A 20,183-nucleotide genomic window follows, 5' to 3' on the forward strand; every position below is an offset into this window, starting at 1 on the left:
AGGGTACTTCAAAGACCCAAAAGGGTACCGGTGGGCTTTTGGTATTGCTGCTTTGGAGACTGAGGAAATTGAGCAGCTGTCCACCTTGCCTGGTCTCTCAGAGGATCCTTCTGTTGTGGGGTTGCTGAAAGTCGAAGAACAACAAGTGCCAATTGCGACCACAACAGTGCACCAGTGGCAATATTGCACCAATCGAGACTCCCTGATTCCCATCCATAATCTGATCCGTAGACTGGAGAGGCAGGGAGTGATCAGCAGGACCCACTCACCCTTTAATAGCCCCATATGGCCAGTGTGAAAGTCTAACGGAGAGTGGAGACTAACAGTAGACTATCGTGGCCTGAATGAAGTCACACCACCATTGAGTGCTGCCGTGCCGGATATGTTAGAGCTGCAGTATGAATTAGAGACAAAGGCAGCCAAGTGGTATGCCACGATTGATATTGCCAATGCATTTTTCTCAATTCCTTTGTCAGCAGAGTGCAAGCCACAGTTCGCTTTTACTTGGAACCAACTGCCCCAGGGGTGGAAACACAGCCCCACCATCTGCCACGGACTGATCCAGACTGCACTGGAACAGGGGCAAGCTCCAGAACACTTGCAATACATTGATGACATAATTGTGTGGGGTGATACAGCAGAAGAAGTTTTTGAGAAAGGGAGGGAAATAATCCAAATCCTGCTGAAAGCCGGTTTTGCCATAAAACGGAGTAAAGTCAAGGGACCTGCACGGGAAATTCAATTTTTGGGAATAAAATGGCAAGATGGACGTAGACATATCCCTACAGAAGTAATCAACAAGATAACAGCAATGTCTCCACCAACTGATAAGAAAGAAACACAAGCTTTCTTGGGTGCTGTGTGGTTCTGGAGAATGCACATTCCAAATTACAGTTCAATCGTAAGCCCTCTCTGTCATGTGACCCGGAAAAAGAAGGATTTCAAATGGGGTCCTGAGCAACAACAAGCCTTCGAGCAAATTAAACGCGAGATAGTTCATGCAATGGCCCTTGGACCAGTCCGGACCGGTCCAGATGTGAAAAATGTACTGTACACCGCAGCTGGGGAGAATGGTCCTACCTGGAGCCTCTGGCAGAAAACTCCAGGGGAGACTCAAGGTCGACCCCTTGGTTTTTGGAGTCGGGGATACAAAGGCTCGGAGGCCAGCTATACCCCAACGGAGAAAGAGATATTGGCAGCTTATGAAGGGGTTCGAGCTGCTTCGGAGGTGATTGGCACTGAAGCACAGCTCCTTTTGGCACCCCACTTGCCAGTGCTGGGCTGGATGTTCAAAGGCAGGGTCTCCTCTACACATCATGCAACTGATGCTACTTGGAGTAAATGGGCTGCACTAATTACACAACGAGCTCGGATAGGAAATCCCAGTCATCCAGGCATTCTGGAAGTCATCATGGACTGGCCAGAGGGCAAAGATTTTGGAATGTCACAAGAGAAGGAGGTGATGCGTGCTGAAGAGGCACCACCATATAATAAATTGTCAGAAAGTGAAAAGCAGTATGCCTTGTTCACTGATGGGTCCTGCCGTATTGTGGGAAAGCATCGGAGATGGAAGGCAGCTGTATGGAGTCCTCAGCGACAAGTTGCTGAAACTGCTGAAGGAGAGGGTGAATCGAGTCAGTTTGCCGAGGTGAAAGCCATCCAGCTGGCCCTGGACATTGCTGAGCAAGAAAGGTGGCCAGTACTCTACCATTATACTGACTCATGGATGGTGGCAAATGCCCTGTGGGGGTGGTTGCAGCAATGGAAACAGAGCAACTGGCAATGCAGAGGTAAACCCATCTGGGCTGCTGCATTATGGCAAGATATCGCTGTCTGGGTGCAGAAGCTGGTGGTGAGGGTACGCCATGTAGATGCCCACATACCTAAGAGTCGGGCCACTGAGGAACACCACAATAACCAACAAGTGGGTAAAGCTGCTAAGATTGAAGTAGCTCAGATGGGCTTAGATTGGCAACATAAAGGTGAATTATTTTTGGCCCGGTGGGCCCATGACACTTCAGGCCATCAGGGCAGAGACGCAAAGTACAAATGGGCTCATGATCGAGGGGTGGACTTAACAATGGACACTATCGCCCAGGTTATTCATGAGTGTGAGTCATGTGTTGCAATTAAACAAGCTAAACGGTTAAAACCTCTTTGGTATGGAGGATGATGGCTGAAGTATAAATATGGGGAGGCCTGGCAAATTGACTATATCACACTCCCCCCAACCCGCCAAGGCAAGCACTATGTGCTTACCATGGTGGAAACAACCACAGGATGGCTGGAAACTTATGCTGTGCCCCACGCCACTGCCCGGAACACTGTCCTGGGCCTTGAGAACCAGATTTTGTGGCGACACAGCACCCCAGAGAGAATTGAGTCAGACAATGGGACTCATTTTCGGAACAACCTTATAGGCACTTGGGCCAAAGAACATGGCATTGAGTGGGTATGTCACATCCCCTACCGTGCACCAGCCTCTGGGAAAATTGAACGGTACAATGGGCTGTTAAAAACTACACTGAGAGCAATGGGTGGGGGAACTTTCAAGCGTTGGGATACACATTTACCAAAGGCCACCTGGCTGGTCAACACCAGAGGATCTGCTAACAGGGCTGGCCCAGCCCAGTCAGAACTTTTACATATTGTAGAGGGGGACAAGGTTCCTGTAGTGCACATGAGGAATTTGCTAGGGAAGACAATCTGGGTTACTCCTGTTTCAGGTCAAGGCAAACCCACTCGTGGGATTGCTTTTGCTCAAGGACCCGGATATACTTGGTGGGTAATGCAGGAAGATGGGGAAGTCCGATGTATACCTCAAGGGGATTTGATTTTAGGGGGAAACAGCCAATGAACTTAATTATACATTGTTGCTTGCTGTGTAATATTTTTATAGTCCATCAACTAGATGTCTTCAGGTCACCAGCGACTGGCCCTGACTTCCCTCTAACCATCGTCCCAACAGAGAATGAACTTTGATAGAACCGGATGAGTTCTGCAGTAAAGGAATGATCAACATCAGCAGGCAACAATCCAGCACTGCACATAGACCCTCCTGCTACAGAAGACTATTACAAACCTAACATCATGGACCAAATGGACTCAATAGCATTATAGGGATTGGTCCATGTATTAAGACATGATTTCTTTCTCTCTGTCTGGGTGTATGCAGATGTATATATATATATACATATATCTATATGTATATTGAAAATGTGGGATCTGAGCATGACGTGAATGGTATGGAATAAGGGGTGGATAATGTCATAGGTTCAGCAGTAGCTCATGCTCTGCCAGGGAGGAGGGAGAAATAGGGCGCTTGGTCTGGCCTAGTCGGGGAGGTATTCCATACCACAGCACGTCCTGCTCGGGGAGAGAACTGGAAGTTGGCCGGAAGGGGAGGGGTGAGCTTTCTCTTCCGGGCTGGGGTCGTTTCGGCGGGTGGTATCGTATTCTCTCTCCTTGTTTATTTCCTCTGACATTGATTTATTAGTGGTAGCATAGTGATTTGTGTGATACCTTAATTGCTGGATTGGTTTTATCTCAATCCGTGGGAGTTGTATTCCTCCGGTTCTCCTCCCCATCCCTCCGGGAGTGGGAAGGTGGGGGGGGGGGGGGGGGGGGGAAACGGGTGTGTGGTACTGCGGGAGACTGAGGTGGAGTTTTAAACCACGACAGAGAGTTACAAAGCCTACAGCTCCGGAGATACTGGGGCTGCAAAAAAATCAAGGCAAAGGGAACACAGCACTGCACCAGCATTGCACAAACCTCTCTGTCTCTTCTCCTTCCTGGAGCGGTAGTTCCCCGCCGCTAGTTTCGTTTCCCAGCCTCCGGCGGGCGGAACGTCCGGGGCGGGGCTGTCCGGGACCCGCACACCTCCAGCTGCGGAAGGCAGCTTCGTTGGGACCATGGCACTCGCTATTCAAGCGCTGCAGTTGCTTTGCGCTAGTGGCGGCTGCCTGGAGCTGGGTGAGCTCCAGCGGAGGCTGCCAGGCCAGCCATCGGCGAAGCAGCTGGCGCTGGTGCTGCAGGATACGCAGCGGTTCACGCTAGTGCAGCGGAGCGGCGAGGCGGCGGCGGCGGCCGCGGCTGCAGCAGCAGCAGCGGGGTCAGGGACAGAAGTGGTGGTGGTAGCCACGAGCCCCGTACGGCTGTGCCAGGAGCACGGTGCGGGCTGCGATGGGCAGTGCGGGCGGCTGCACCTCTGCAAGTACCACCTGAAGGGGTTCTGCCGCAACGAGTTCGAGAGGTAAGAGCAGCCTCCATCGCCGCTGTTCCGTTCGGGGCTGTGGCGGGGACCCGCACTGCGCTACCGGGGCCCAGGGCAGGCGGGATACATTTGCCTCTGCTGGGGAGGCTGTGTGCTGCTCCTTGCCCCCGGGCGCGGTTGAAGGCTGCGCGGATTGTTTTCCTCTCCTGGCCTCGGTAACTTCCCCTCCCTTTAGGGGCCGGGGCCTCGCTCAGCGTCGGGGGGCTGCGAAGCGAAGCCGCGTACGTCCCACGGTGGGGTGTGGAGCTGGGCACCTCCACTGGCTGCCCTGCTGCCGGTGGTAGTCGTCATCGAAAGCGGCTGTGGGAGAAGAAAGTGGTTTAGAGAAAAGAATCTGTTACTTCAACGAGTCGTCGTGGCACAGCGGGGGGAGTGGCTGCTGCCACCTCCATCTCTAGCTGTGGGCTGGGAACCTGTGCCTGGAACCGGCTCCTTTCGGGGGCCTCTGCCTCTGGGAGGCTCAGCCTTCGGCTGGGTGTGCCCCTTCAGTGAAAAAAGGCTTCAGTAAGCGCCCCTCTACTCTTTCTGTGTTGGAAATGCTCCTTTTTTACCCCAGTTTCTCTCCCCGTTCCCCCAAAGGATAGAGGCACAGGGGGTTGTTACACAGGCTTTAACGCTTCATAGATTGCAATGCTTCCTCCGCAGCTCGCAACCCTGTTTCTGGTGCTCTCACCTCATCCTTCCGTGGCTGAGAGGGAAGGCTTAACGCTCCCTTCCCCACACACACCGAGATGTGAGCACTTTGTGCTGCGTGGTGAAGGTGGGGAGTGTGGTTGTCGATTTGATTTGAATGGGAGGGGGTGCTACGCTGATGTTTTGCTGTCTTCCTTACCCATAGTTGTGAGCTGCAGGTCAAAAATCCCAATATTGTCAGACTATGCTAATGCTATAATGACTGTAAATCAGAAATAGCGTGGCAGTTAGCCTCATAGCACTTATGTAATCTGCTTAGCAAATCACATAATTGTTTTATCAAGGAGTAATACAGATTTTTTCAGAAACTAACTATTTTGGTGTGCTTTTTAAACTGTAGTGTAATGCCGATGGGGTAGCAAAATAGTGCTAGTCTGTTACACTTGTTTTGTACTTGTTTTTTTCACTTGTAGGAAGGAATGCAGGTTTGTTCACAATTTCCACTCGAACCACAATCTCTTTGTTCTAAAACAGTATGGACTTGAGAGTTTAAACAGTGATGAACTTCGTCAGCTTCTGCTTCAGAACGATCCTTCCCTCTTACCTGAGGTGAGTAATACTGTGATTTTCTTGGCCTTGTGTTTTCAGTGAGTATCACAAAGTGAAAGAGGCATGGTACTAGATGAAGACGGTTAGGTGTCAATTTTGTTTGTATAATTCAAATCTAAAACTTCAAATGTGTAGCCTTTGTTTCTGACTGTGGTGGTTTGACCTTATCTGGCAGCTAAGCATTTGCACAGCCTCCTCACTTGCCCCCATCTCCCCTGCCCCTAGCAAGGTAGGTGAGAGAAAACAAGAACAAAAAGTGACAAAATTTGTGGATGGAGATAAAGACATTTTAGCAAGTGTAGGAAAGTGAGGACAGAACAAGTGTTGCAAAGGAAGTTAGTCACCGATGCCCAGTGTGCCTGAGTGAGGGCCACTTTCTAAGAAGAAACAGCAGCACCCTCCCTTCTTTTTTTAATTTATTTTGGAGTATGGTATTCTTTGGCCACATGGACTGTGTCCTGGTTTCAGCTTGGATAGAACTAAATTTCTTCCTAGTGGCTGGTACAGTGCTGTATTTGGATTTAGTATCAGGACAATGCTGATAACACACTGATGTTTTTGTTGTTGCTAAGCAGTGCTTACCCAGGGTCAAGGACTTTCCAAGTTTCTCATGCTCTGACAGTGAAGAGGCTGGGGGTACACAATGAGCTGGGAGGGGACACAGCTGGGACAGCTAACCCAGCCTGTCTTACCATATGATGTGCTGAACAACAAAACTGGGGGGAGTTGGTCAGGGGGTGGCAGTCCACTGTTCAGAGACAGGCTGAGCATTGGTCAGTGGATGGTGAGCAATAGCATTGTGCATCACATGTTTTGTATATTCTTTTATCATTATTATTGTCACTTCCTTTTCTGTCCTATTAAACAGTCCTTATCTGAATCTGTGAGTTTTAACCTGGCTACTTGTTGGGATAAACCAGAACGAATTAGCTGTTCCAGCTGTGTTCTCTGTTTCTTGCCTACCCACAGCCTACCTAATCTGGAGAGGCCAGAGTGAAGAGAAAGCCTCCACTCTGTGCAAGCACTGCTCAGCAATATCTGAAGTATTGGTGTGTTATCAACATTGGTTTAGTCACACATCCAAAACATGGGGTGGTAAGGTCTGCTATGAAGAAAGTTAACTCCATCCCAGTCAGACCTGGGACCTCTTGTCACCAAATTCAGGTCAAAAAAGTTCACTGTTCCAAAACTAGAAAACCAAAGAGTGTGGATAGTGACACCATAAAATCCACTGTCCTACATTTACATAACTTAGAACAAAATATGCTTGAGAATGTTCTTAAGATGGTTGTTTTCTGTTGAGAGGTCTTTCTAGACATTACCAGGGAAAACGAAAAGATATCAAGTAATCATTTGGAAAACAAGAAGAGAAACTTGTATAAGTCTTTTAAATGCAAACGTAAGCATATAGCTGTGAAAAAATTAAAATAATTAATTCAAACAGTCTATATAAACACATTGTGCTTTGATCTTTAATTTTTTTATTTTCTATTTTGCCCAAGGTCTGCTTGCATTATAACAAAGGTGATGGACCTTATGGATCTTGTACCTATAAAAAGATCTGCACCAAACTGCATGCTTGCCAATACTATTTCCGGGGACAGTGTAGATTTGGCAGCAGCTGCAAGCGATCCCATGATTTGTTACAATCAGAATCTTATGATAAACTGGAGAGACATGGACTGAGTTATGACATTATTAAGCAACTACCCTCCATTTATAGGAATATGTATGACATAAAAAATGGCAATGGGAGCATGTATGACATGGAAGATAACATGTCTTCACCATTCAAAGGTAAACTACACCATCTTTTGAAAACATCAGAAGAGTTGCTATAGTCAATGTAACATTCTCACAGATGTGAATTCAGTTTTCTTTTTCTTTATGACATCTTGATGTGTCTTTAAGGAGGGACCCTGACAAAGATCTGTCTTGACAAGTGAATTCAAGACATTATGGGTTCCTGAGAAGTAAAGTGCTTGGTGTTTATAAAGATCATAAATCTGAGCTTAGATGAGCATAATGGGAAGTGGAAATAGGGAGATGTTTTTGTGGTTAAAAAAAAAAAAAGCATAAACAAAGGTAGAGAACTGTTCAAGAATAGGGGTGGTATTTACATGTGTGATTCTAAACTATTTTATTATTTTTTTCTTTAATGATTAGCACAAGATTTTCTCTTGTGCTAAATCATTTTCTCTAATGATTTAGCACAAGAATTCACAGACAGTACTATCCCAGTTACTTCTCAGAGATGTAATATTTTGTTCTTTTCTTTTGAAGTTATTTAGAATTGTAAGTTAAGTATAATTTAGCAGGAAACAAAAAGATGACAGAATGAAAAATCCAAGTGTGTGTGTGTGCGTGCTCATCTCTGCTGTTCTCCCACAGTTGCTTCTTGCCTTCTTGGTTTCCTTAGGTGTGTTTTTAATTTATGGAAGTACCACAGTTTGAGACTAGGTTTTATAGCTGCCAGTGTGAACAGGGATGTGGAATTCGTGGTTAACTCAAGTACGTCTAGAAGTGTAAAAACACTGGGTTCTATTTCCATTTTGTGGTGAAAGCTAAAAACTGTGAAGAATGTAGCAGCTACAGAAAAGTCAAGGTCAGAAAGGCTGGATAAGGGGATAGGACTTTTGAGTATACAAAGTTATCAAAGACTTCAGTGTCTTTCTGGAGCTGAATGCAGTTATGTAGTTATAAACGCTGGTTTTAGCTATCTTCCCTACCCATAGGTGCACTTTAAAGAGGGCTTGTTGAAACAAAGTGTATTAATAAGTCTTATAATTCCCCCCTCTAGAGAAAAAACACAGCTCTAGCCGAGAGTCTTCAACTATGAATGATGATGAATTGGAACAGATTTGTTTATATCATCTGTACAGAGGTTGTGGCTTTAAAGGTAAGTTGTGATTGTAGCAAGTCCAGTCTATTTTCCTTTTCTCATAAGAGGAAGTGATAGACATCTTTCACAGTAAGGGTAAACTTCAGAGCTTATGTTTGTTTTTAGTTAAATCTTAGCAAAATCTTGAATGCTGATAGGAATGTGCTTGACCTGCTTGCTCTACCAAACAAAGGAGCTGTTTGGTTCTGCCCTGAAATGTGTAATATCCACCTGTGTTCACCTAAGGGATAGCTGAATGATATGAGTCCTGTCTCCAAACAGCTACAAAAGATAGTCTGAATTCTACATTCTTCCATGTTTCTTTTCTCTTTGTTCCATTTGTTTGAGCTATCTCCCTTTCAAAATGTTCCCACTTGTCTAGGAAAAAAGTTGCTGTGCCAGCTTTCTTGTCCTTTCGTCATCCTTTTCTTTCTTAATGGTCTTGACCTGTAGTAGCTCCCTGATGTACCTTCTCATAAGAACTGTGTGGTGCAGTCTCCTTGACTTTCCCTGTACTTAAGTTGCCTGTTCTACCATGAAAGCCAGTCTTAAGTTTATGCATGTGTGTACTGGTGGTGTGATCCTCACTCTTACTGAGAAGTGACGGCACCCTGACTCTAAAAGATTTCTAAGTAATACTTGTGATACCTTGGTCACTACTACCACTGCTCTTGTTCCTAGTGAGGCCTGGACCCTTAGAGACTTCTTGAAGGGTAAAGGACTTTGAGACTAAGGGAATGGTATCTGTGTGTATGTATATATGTGTGTATATATATATATATATATGTCCAAAGACAGAAAAGTAGATGGTGGCTAACTGGGATGTATTGGAAAGCATGAGACCTGGGCATGCCGTAAATGATGTAGAATATGGGGTGGATACTGCCCTGATTTCAGCTGGGATAGAGTTAATTTCCTTCCCAGTAGCTGGTACAGTGCTGTTTGAGAACAATGCTGAAAATGCACCGCAGTTTTAGTTGTTGCTAAGCAGTGCTTATCCTGACTCAAGGACTTGTCAGTTTCTGCTAGTGCACAAAAAGCCAGGTGGAAGCAGAGACAGGACACCTGACCCAACCTGTCCAAAGGAATGTTCCATACCATACAGCTTTATGCTCAGTATATGAATGGGGGGAATTGGCTGGGAGGGGCTGATTGTTGCCTGGGGATGTTTGGGCTTTGGTCAGTGGGTGGTAAGCAATTGTGTTGTGCATCACTTCTGTGTCTCGGGATTTATTCCTTTCTCTCTTTTTGTTATCCTCCTTTTCATTATTTTTATTTTCTTTATTTCAATTATTAAACTGTTCTTATCTCAATCTATAGGTTTTATCTTTTTCCAGTTCCCCTTCCCCATCCCACTGGGGGAACCAGAGGTGATTGAGCAGCTCTGTGGCACTTAGTTGCCAGCTGGGGTTAAACCATGTCAGTCCTTCTCCTATTCTAAAACTAAGCACTGTTTGTGGATTTACTTCTTTCTTCCTCAGTAGTACCACTTTGGGGTTAAGTGATTAAGCACAGATACTTGAATCTACACCGTCAATCTGTATATGAAATAGTAGTCTCATATGAGCCTGTGATCTCAACTCATTGTAAGTTTTCTATCTCTGAAACTGAGGACACAGGGTAGTCCTTCATCACTTAGAGCCTGCTAGCAATTTTGTTGCACAAATAGAATCTGATAGGTATAGAGAATAAACTTGTATCTAAGATCAAAGATTAAGTTTTGAGTGTTCATGTTAAAAAATACTGAACTGTTGCTGGTAAAGATTCCATAGGTGAACACTTTCCATGGTGATGCATTTGATATTCTCACCAGCTCTGTGTACATCCCTGAAATGTTGGCGTTTTTCTCATAACCTGTGAAACTAATGCATCTCTTAATTTTTATTTTTTGTAGACAAGTGTATCAGAACCCATTTTCACTTGCCATATAGATGGCAGATCTCTGATGGTAAGATCTGGAAGGACTTGAACAATATGGAAGATATAGAAGAAGCATATTGTGAGCCTGCTTACACTGGGTATCAACTCATAAAATTTAATAATGTTTGGAGTTTGCTATATTAGAGCAGGCCCTTAGTGGCTATAAATTGCTACAATTCTATTGCAGTCAGTACATAAGTAGCTTTATTTAGTATTCTTTTGCTGATCTCACTTTGCTTATGTACTGTTCTTGGAGATCCGTTGTGGCTTAGGCCTGGAGTCTGTATGGAACACTGGTTACCATACTGAGTTTGGCTGGGATGGAGTTATCTTTCATCATAGCAGCCCCTAAAATGCCATGTTCTGTGTTTGTGAATAAAATGGTGCTGATGATCCACCAGTGTTTTAGGGATTGCTGAGCAGTACTTGCCCAGAGTCAAGGCTTTCTTTTTCTTGCTCTGACCTGCTCCTTTGCAGTGGGTAGGTTGGAGGCATGCAAGGGCTTGGGAGGAGATCAACCAGGAGAGCTAACCTGAACTGACCAAAGTGATCTCCATACCCTACAATGTCATGTTCCGCAGTAAAACCTGGGCAGAAGAAGAGAGGTGGGATTTTTTTTTGTTTTTTTTTAACCAAGGTAGCTGCTGTTTGGAGGCTGGTAGGCATTACACTGCTCTGGGAGGTGGTGAACAGTTTGCTTTGTTTGTTTATTCATGTGTACACCCTGCTTAACCTATTGAACTACCTTTATATTGACCCACAACATTTCTTGCTTTTGCCCTTCCTATTTTCTACCCTCTGTTGTGCCTGGGAAGGGAGGAGGAGTGAGCAAGCAGCTGCATAGATACTTGGTTGCTGGCCAGGGTCAATCCATAACAGTTATGTGATTGTAAAAGTATAAATACTTCCTACTGTTGCTAATGCTCACTAAGAATGGCTGGAAATCTGCAGAGAATTGTGATTTTTATCATTTGTGGGAATCTCTCTTTGGTTCAGCTTGTCAATACACAGCTTGACCCCATGATTAGAAATAACCTCCAGCTCAAAAGGTGAAAGAGAAGTATGGAAAGGTTTGGAAAGGATTTGCCCCTCCTGCCCCCTTTTCCCAAGTTCATATTGTGGAACTGGTAGAATACCTTGTGTGCCTCAGGTGAGAGATACTCTTGGGTGCAGAGAACATTAAGAATATGGAAATGCCTTTAATAGTTTGGAAATAGTTATGTAGCACAAAGAGGGTATTGAAAAAGGCTCATACCGGTATGCTATGTCACATGCTGGAGAATATACCTAGCCCTGTTATGTTATTTTAGAGGTTATTTGAAGCCATCCTTAAGTTACAACACTGTTCTCTTTAGAATATAGTTGTTTAGCAAGAGGAAGGCAGTGTATATTTTCCATTGTTTCTGTTCAACTTGTGTAACTCACTAACTTAGGAATTGATAATGTTACTGCCCATGGAACCACTGTGAGATGCAATACTGTAATACAAAAAATGTGCAAACACAAAACAGAGTTGGGATTGTTATGGAAACTGGAGGCTTCTGTTCTGCTTTTGAGTGATGATGACCTAATTTGCAAATTTATGGTGGGTTTCTGAACCTAGGTGTAAAGCTTCTCAAACTATCTGATTTATTTTTTCTTTCCTCTTTTTTTTTCATCCTTTATAGAATTGGAAACGCTGTTACTGAAACTGGCAGTGCCTTGCCACGTATCTCTTTTCTGAATATGTCATGTGGGTTTGAAAAGGTTAGACGTCTTTCTACAGCCTCTTCTGTGACCAAACCCCCTCACTTCATTCTTACAACAGAATGGATCTGGTACTGGAAAGATGAGTATGGCCTGTGGCAGGAGTATGGGAAAAAAGTAAGTGTGGAGAAACTGGGAGACTCTCAACTCTGTGTTAAAAGTGCAGAGCTACTGAGAAGTGCACAGTGTTTATATCCTCTCTGTCTTGTCACCCTCCTCCTCCTCTTTCCCTCTGATACTGTACAGATGGACTTAAGAGGCCTAATGGAATGATTTCTCTTAAAATTTGATTGGTTCAGATAGGGGAGTGCTCACTGGTGAGCAGCAAATATTATTGACAGATAATTCTTCAGTGAGTCATGTCAGATAGGATCTCATTAATACATTCTTTTCATTGCTGCTCACTAAAACTTCCTTTTCTAAGGTTGCAGTAGTACTCTGTGTGTCTTTTCTAAGGTCTGGTTGGTGAATGGGGGGTCTCAGTAGTGGTGTTTATAGCATGCACAGCATAAGCTTAGGCTTAACACTGCTTGTTTGTTTTGGGAGATGTTTCAACAGCTTAATACATGGCTTTTCCCTGATAGCTACTATCATGCCCAAAAGCTGGTACATATTTCAGCAACCATACCATATGACAGTTGTTAGTTTTTAAACTTGCTTGTGTTTAAGAGACCAAGAGATTTTTTTTTTCCTCTGGTTTTGACCTGACAGGATGTTGACCATGTAGCTGCCACTGTCTCCAGTGAAGACCTGGAGAAAGCCTATATAAGCAAATCTTCTCCAACACTGAACTTCAAAGCTGGAAGACATGAATATGAAATCAGTTTTGCAGGTAGGTTCCATTTGCTTTGGGTTTTTTTTGGTTTTTTTTTTTTTGTCCTTCCAGGTCTTTTGTGGTTTTAAATTACATTGCTACATACAGGAGATAGGGGAAAGAAATTTGGACTTTGAATTGCAGTGCTTACAAAGACAGAACTGCTGTCAAAGTGCACAGGATAAGAGCTGTTCACAGGAGGAAAGTGGCATTTCTGTTCCTCCAAACCTTTTGGTTTTGAGAGGTTCTTGTGCTAGGTTTCAAAATGTCTGCCAGCAAGTCCAGGTGTGACATTGCCATTGATGCGCCAACACAAATGGTGAGAAACTTCTGGAAGACTTGGCAAACCAGCTTCTGGTCTGCTTTAATCTCTGGCTTGCAGAAAAATTAATACTTTGTCGAGTTGTAAAGTCCAGATAAACTTTACCATTGCAAGATTTATGTAGTTATTTTCTTTTCATAGCTCTGCCAGTCTGGAAAGGCCGAGGAAATACCTTAACTATGTCAGAGTAGGAATATGTGTTTCACAAGAGTTCAGGTTATTTAAGCCATTTGTGATGGCACTGTCCTTTCTGAGCTGTTGCCTTTCCAGATATCCTTGTCAAAAACTGTGGGGAGCAGTGGTGGTGGGAATAGGCCTGCTTAGACTATCATTTTGGTGTAGTTGCCTTTGACCCAACTTTTCAGTAGTGTCTCATTCTTCATGGGAGGGGTAAAAAATGCAGAAAGGGCATGTGATAAGTTGCTTGTGATTTTAATTGAAAGCTATGTTGTAACCTTCTTTATTGTATAGGGAAACTGTCTGGCTTAGAAAGAAAATTGTATTCTAAATCAATCTCTTTTCTAAGGTTTGGGCTTTTTTAGTAACTTAGGCAAATGTATGCCATGTAGATGCCTTCCAAAACTCAGTTTCTAGGCTTGGTTGTGGCAAGTGGTTTTGTTTGTTTGTCTTCTTCCTGTGTATCTCTCTAAAGATGGGGCCTATTTTCCTGGCTGCTACTGACTCATAGTTGCAATAATGTGGCAGTAGCTACGGAGGTTCCAAGATCCAGAAATACCTCTTAAAATTCAGATTGCTGTGGCTTGCTTTTCTGTTGGTGGTCAATAAAAATGAATGACCTGTGATAGCTGTTAGGTTGCATTTATATTGTTTGAAATCTACAGCTACATGTAGAAAAACAGTATCTTGATTACAAATTGAGGAGGGGATGCAATCCACAGAGCAGAAGTAGATACTTACTATACAATTCTCGATTAAGTGTGGCTGACGGGACAATGAAGGGAAAATAGCTACCAGTGGCTATCATTCCGTTTAAAGTTAAGAGTAAAACTGAAACTGATTTACTCAGACTGTGGGTTCCACATCCTGCTTTGACTTCCCTTTGTGATGTCCCTTTTTTGTCAACATTTTTGACAAAATACCCTGGTGACTGCAGTGTGAAGGCTTTCTAAGACATCTTTCTGATTGTTCAGGCTGTTTTGTTTTTTCCCCAGACATGATTCAGAAAAACCTTCGCTACTCCACAAAGAGAGAGGTTTGCAGAAGGCCTGTATTTGTGTCTCCGGAAGAGGTAGAAAAAACAAGAGCCAGGTAAACTGCAACTGTTCATTCTGAGGTGATGGATTTAGTGCATTGTGAATGGAGTGTCTTCCAAAGGTGTAAATAAGGTGGAGAAGTAGCTGTTAAGTGGACTGTGAAAAGAATTGAATGGGGAAGGGACACACATGTTGTAGACATCATCTTACAACACTGTCTAGCCAGGGCAGTACTGCAGCCTGGCCAACAATTTTCAAGCAACTCTGGAACCTTAAGGGTGAAGGAAGTTTGGACTTGGCTACAGTAAGTGTGGAAGCATAGGAAATAATCCAACATATATCAATGTTGTAGGAAGCTGCTGATTAGAGGGAGCTCTCTTAATAGAACAGCTGTTACAGATAGAAGCAACAATGTTTATGCATACTGTAAAGATGCTTTTCTGACATCTGAGATCAGTAATTTTCAAAGCTAAGTAAAGTTCAGAAACAATTCTTTTAAGAACAACCAGGCAAGCTGAGAGGGAAGCAGTAGTCGTTACAGGTGGAGCAAAAGATGAGAGGCTTTCAGGGGAGAAATTGTTCATAAACACCACAGAAAAGAACTGTTAAACACTCTAATTAAAATTGGGGTGGAAGTAGAGGGGAGGGTTGTTTGTATCTATCCTGTTTCTGCCATACTGATAGAATCCTGGGTGTATTTTTATTTATCTACCCTACTGTAGCAGAGCTTTTATTTGTATATTTAATTTTACTTTCTCATTTGACATCTTAATTCCTGCCATAAGTCTTGACATGACGATTTGGAACAAATATTTTCATATACTGAAATGAAAAGACAATTTTGAAATATTTCTTAATATGTTCAGTTGCCTATATTCTCCCTAAACTTGGCAAAAATGTTTAGTATCATAGGTACATAAAATGAGGGATATGGTTTGTTTAATTACCTATTTGTAATGTCTTGTAATGCACAGGAACTCTAAATATGTAGAAGAATTTAAGGGCATTCCATCTCACTGGGACAAATCTGCCCTGCCTGAAGTGGGATTCCAGGTTTGGAGCTTTTATTTTTTTTTCTCTCCATCAGTTTTGTCACATATAGGTTTGTTATAGTCACAAGTTCAGTGTTTCTGTGCCCTTACATTTCTTATGTAATATAATGTAGAGGTGTTGATAAATTTGGCTCTGGTAACTTGGCAAATTTGGCTGAAACTTAGGCTGTATTAGCAAGACTGTTACTGGTGCCCAAGATAGATAGCTTTGAAGTCCAACCTGTGCTGAAGCTTCTAAACTCAGGGTAGCCATTCTCTGAGCTGTAAGTGGACTGTTGCACATAGAATCATAGAACAGATAGGGTTGGAAAGGACCTTAAGATCATCTACTTCCAACCCTCCTGCCATGGGCAGGGACACCTCACACTAAACCATATCACCCAAGGCTTCATCCAACATCTATGGAGCACTGCTGAAATCAGCAGTGTTCAGGCTGGGATCATTTGTTAAGGTGTACCATAACTCCAGTGGAGTGAACTTGTTTACCTTTGTAACACACCCAGTTAATAGCTGCGTTGGTTTACCTTTGCTGGCTTCCTGCTTGCCTCCACCACCACCTCTGTCAACTCCAGTAACTGTACCTACAGAAAAGGTCTTACATGAAGATTGAAACTGACTTGCAAAATGCAAGTCCTCAAGAAATTTTTAATAGAAAATAGGGAAGGTTAACATTGACATTCTTGATGTTCCTTAGGAAAACATGCAATTAAGAAACTTTCCACGCTTTTAGGGCAAAGCATGTAAGAAGCTGGTTTTTGGAAGCGTGTCCCTACTCTTCTCTAAAATGATTGATCAAATGGTTGGCCTTTTCAATTTATTTAAAAACAGAATGGACAGTGCAGTTTGTGTTCACTGGCTGTAGGAAGTATAAAGATCTAAAAAGTATGGGTGTAGAGGTGTTCTTTGATTTACTGCAACATAAATTCTCCATATATGTGGGGTTTTTTTTATCTGCTCATTTCTGCTATGTATTTAGGTACTGTTTGTTATATGCATGCAAATGCATCTTGGGCCAAATATTCAAAGGGGCTGGGTGGGTGCACAAAAGTATACAGCTCCTTTAAAGTCCTGTGAGAGAGCAACCTCTGTGTCTTAAACACCAGGAGTTAATATTACTCTAGAAGAGCTTGCAGATCAGGCATGTCTAATTTGCCTTCCTTCCAAGAGTATTTTCACTGCTCATACCTCTGCTTCACAAAAAAAAGACTTTAAAGGTCTGAGTAATGCATTAGGTAGGGCGGCTTTGTTACAGTATGCTAAAAGGTGAGAGTAGCTTTTTAATCTTTTTCCTTACAGCTGATTGAGCTTGACAGTTCTTCTGAAGAATATAAGAAAGTCAAGGTGGGCTTTCAACGCACAATGCCCACAACAGTTATTAAAAGGATTCGTAGAGTTCAGAACCCATCTCTCTGGGAACTGTATCAGTGGTATGTGTAAAATACTGTTGTGGTATGTGTGCATGAAGTTTGTTGTTTCTGCAGTTAGCTGTATGCAAAAGATAGATGCATGCATTCCTGAAATGCAACTGCGTTTAAGAATTTGCTTCTGCTCCCCAAATGGAAATACCTAGCTAGGATCAACATGTAGATAAAGTGGTACTGAAAAAAAACAAAACTCGGTCAAAACACAGAGCTTTGAATAGTCAGCTGGGCTCTGTGGGAGGAATTCTTGAACTTGAGTAAATTGTTCTGACTTCTGCCAGGCCTCTGTCCAGGACAGCTGCCTTCCACTGAGCCTTGAAGCAGCTAATCACTTGCATCTGGAACAAACACTGTTTTGTAGCTGGTCAAAACTGAAACAGCCTTCAAAACTAAATTGAAAACCCACTGAAAGAAAGCTTTAATGTGAACTCCTGTGTTTAGAAAAAAATAATACCAGGGTTCCTCCTCGTCTCCCAATAGTCAGTGAACGAAACAAAACATTTTTATTATGTATCTGGAGGCATTTGTGTGTAATGAAAGCATGTTTGTATGCAACTAGACAGCAAGGTACGCTGTATGCCCAAAATTTAGGCCTTAACATAAGGATTGTCAGAATATACTTTGTCTAAAATTGTCTCTGAGTGCTGGTATGGCTGGAACCTGTCTGGCTTCAGCCACAAAGAAACTGCAAATAGACTGTTTCTTATTGCAGGCAGAAGGAACAAATGCAGAAGAGCAATGGTGGAAATGCTGTGGATGAGCGATCTTTATTTCATGGGACCAGTAGAAAATACATTGAAGCCATCTGTCAGCAAAACTTTGACTGGAGGATCTGTGGTCTTCATGGGACAGTCTATGGCAAAGGTTGTTTTTCAGCTCCTTCACTAATCTTAGGCTTGCTGAAATATTCTCAGTAGTTACTGCAGAACTGTAAAGTTGGGACACTCAGCAGCTCTGGGTGTTATCTCTGCGAAGATGTGGATAACATAGTACATAGCTGACTTTGGCAATATGATCATTTGGAGCTAAGGTATACTGAAGGGCCTTGGCCTCTAAGCTGCACTCTGGCCTTGCAAGAAGACAAGCATAGGAAAGGCCAGCTCTAGGGATGATTTTCCTAGAGCCAAGGCCTACTTGTGTTCTAATTCCTCCAAGCTCCTACAGGAAGGCGACATGCCGCTGTTTTTTGGGGGCTTTGTTGTTTTTTTTTTCCAGGTAAGTAAATGCCATCCTGGTTATAGGCATTGTTAGCAAATTACATTCCTTTGCATTGTCCTGTATACAGGAAAGGATCATCAGACTGAGGGGAATAGATGGGCTGACTGACTGACTACCCACCCATCCAATCAAATACCTTCTAACTCTCAGAAATATGCTAATTTATAATAGTAGCCTCTGTCAGGAGAGGAAGTTGGGTGAGATTGGGAAAGGTGGACACCTAGGGTCAAGAGGAAATCTTGAAGAATATGAGAACATTTAAAACATTACTTTTGTGTGGCTTTTTTAATATGTGTGCTGTGAATAACAAGTGTGTAGGTAATTTTCACTAAGAAGGACATACAGGACATATGAAGGCTTTAGGAAGGCCATTCATGAACTGCTTAATGGATTTGCTCATGAATTTGCTTTCACATTGTATCATTTCCTTTTCTGCAATTTGGTGTCTTACCAACTCTGTCTTGGTGTCTCTTCTGCAGGAAGCTATTTTGCAAGGGATGCATCTTATTCTGACAGCTACTGCAGGGAAGGCTCACGCACCAAGATCATGTTTCTGGCCCGGGTGCTGGTGGGGGAGTTCACTGTTGGTGATTCTTCCTATGTTCGGCCTCCCATGAAGGACAGATACAGCTTCTATGACAGTTGTGTGAATAACTTTTCAAACCCTTCTATCTTTGTCATCTTTGAGAAGCAGCAGATTTATCCAGAGTATCTCATAGAATACATTGACCAGGCATATGCTAAAATGCTGTAGCACCAAAACCTGTCATCATTATGTTTATCTGGTATAAACTTTTTTTTTAGTACTGGCTTAAGAGAGAAAAAGTGATTTTTTAGAAGTTATATAATTAGATAGGTGAGTGTTCAGAAACATTTATTCTCCATCCTTTCTGTGCAATAGAAAATGAGAAGACAGGATGTCTTAGAATTCTTTAAATCCTTTCTCTGTCTCTTGTTCTTTAGCAGGTTACCACATTTCCGTGCATTACTAGAGACTTATAAATTTATTAGATTAATTCACTGATGATTGTAACATGATGATTAGCAATAACTGCTAAGTTTAAACAGTATTTAGTTATAATTATTTCAGGATCTTTATATGTGCTCACTGGTCAGAGACTCTTTTCTACCTGTTTATATTTAAACTCAAAATTTGATAAAACCTGCTTTTTTAGTAGTCTGTCTTCTGCAACAGTAGACATTCAAGTGTTTGCAAATAAGACTGTACAATCTCTATGATCAACTCATTGCATAAATTCTTAGAAGCACTGGGTTTTGTCCCTACTTAATCTTCACCAACAAAGCCTCAAAAGTTAAACTGGCTCGTTGAGAAGGAACAGTGTCCTGGTTTGAGCAGTAGCAGTCATTTTTTCCTCCTTCTTGTAGCTGGTGCAGTGCTGTGTTTTGACTTCTGGGCTGGGAACAGTTGCTTGAAGGCCTTTTCTGAGCTCATGCTCTGCCAGGGAGGAGGGGAGGCCGGGAGGAATGAGAGACAGGACACCTGACCCAGGCTAGCCAAAGAGGTATTCCATACTATAGCACGTCATACCCAGGATGTAACAGGGAGAGAGCTGGAAGGGCTGGAGCTCTAGGGGGGGGGAAATGGAGGAGGTATGGGTCGGTGCTCGGTTGGGCAGGGCGGAGTGAGTTATGGGTCGGTGCTGGTGAGGTGTTGTATTCTCTTCACTTGTTGTTTGCTTTATCATTATTATTTGTAGTAGTAGCAGGAGTGATTTGTGTTATACCTTAGCAATTCAACCATTCTTATCTCAATCCATGGGGGCCACATTCTTCGGATTCTCCTTCCTAACTCTCCGGGAGGTGGGGGAGCAAGGGGGGGGAGTGAGTGAGCGAACTGTGCGGATTTGGTTTAAACCACGACAAATGGTTATTTTAACTTGTTAATTTTCTCATTTAAAACACATACCAAAGACACGAAGCACAACAAGGGTTGCTTGGTGCTGTACTACTCAGCTGACCTACTCCATCAAATAAATGATATATTTTAGGTCTGTGAGAACACAAGTTTTTCATAACTTTGTACCTTCGTTTGAGAGTGTGCTGGTGTGGGGGGGAGAAG

At 43.1% G+C, this 20,183-nt stretch overlaps 1 protein-coding gene across 1 annotated transcript; it reads left to right on the forward strand.

The window, feature by feature from the left end:
• Window positions 1–3,644: 3,644 nt before the first annotated feature.
• LOC101877236 (protein mono-ADP-ribosyltransferase PARP12) lies at window positions 3,645–19,371 on the forward strand. Its single transcript, XM_034063350.1, has 12 exons — window positions 3,645–4,252; window positions 5,380–5,515; window positions 7,018–7,312; window positions 8,316–8,414; window positions 10,291–10,414; window positions 11,984–12,179; window positions 12,774–12,894; window positions 14,371–14,467; window positions 15,387–15,465; window positions 16,761–16,891; window positions 17,598–17,749; window positions 18,583–19,371. The coding sequence occupies exons 1-12, from the start codon at window positions 3,912–3,914 to the stop codon at window positions 18,855–18,857; spliced, it is 2,046 nt and encodes a 681-aa protein (XP_033919241.1). The 5' UTR covers window positions 3,645–3,911; the 3' UTR covers window positions 18,858–19,371.
• The last annotated feature ends 812 nt before the right edge of the window (window positions 19,372–20,183 follow it).

Source organism: Melopsittacus undulatus, chromosome 5, assembly GCF_012275295.1.
Source record: "Melopsittacus undulatus isolate bMelUnd1 chromosome 5, bMelUnd1.mat.Z, whole genome shotgun sequence".
NCBI classification, from domain to species: Eukaryota; Metazoa; Chordata; class Aves; order Psittaciformes; family Psittaculidae; genus Melopsittacus; species Melopsittacus undulatus.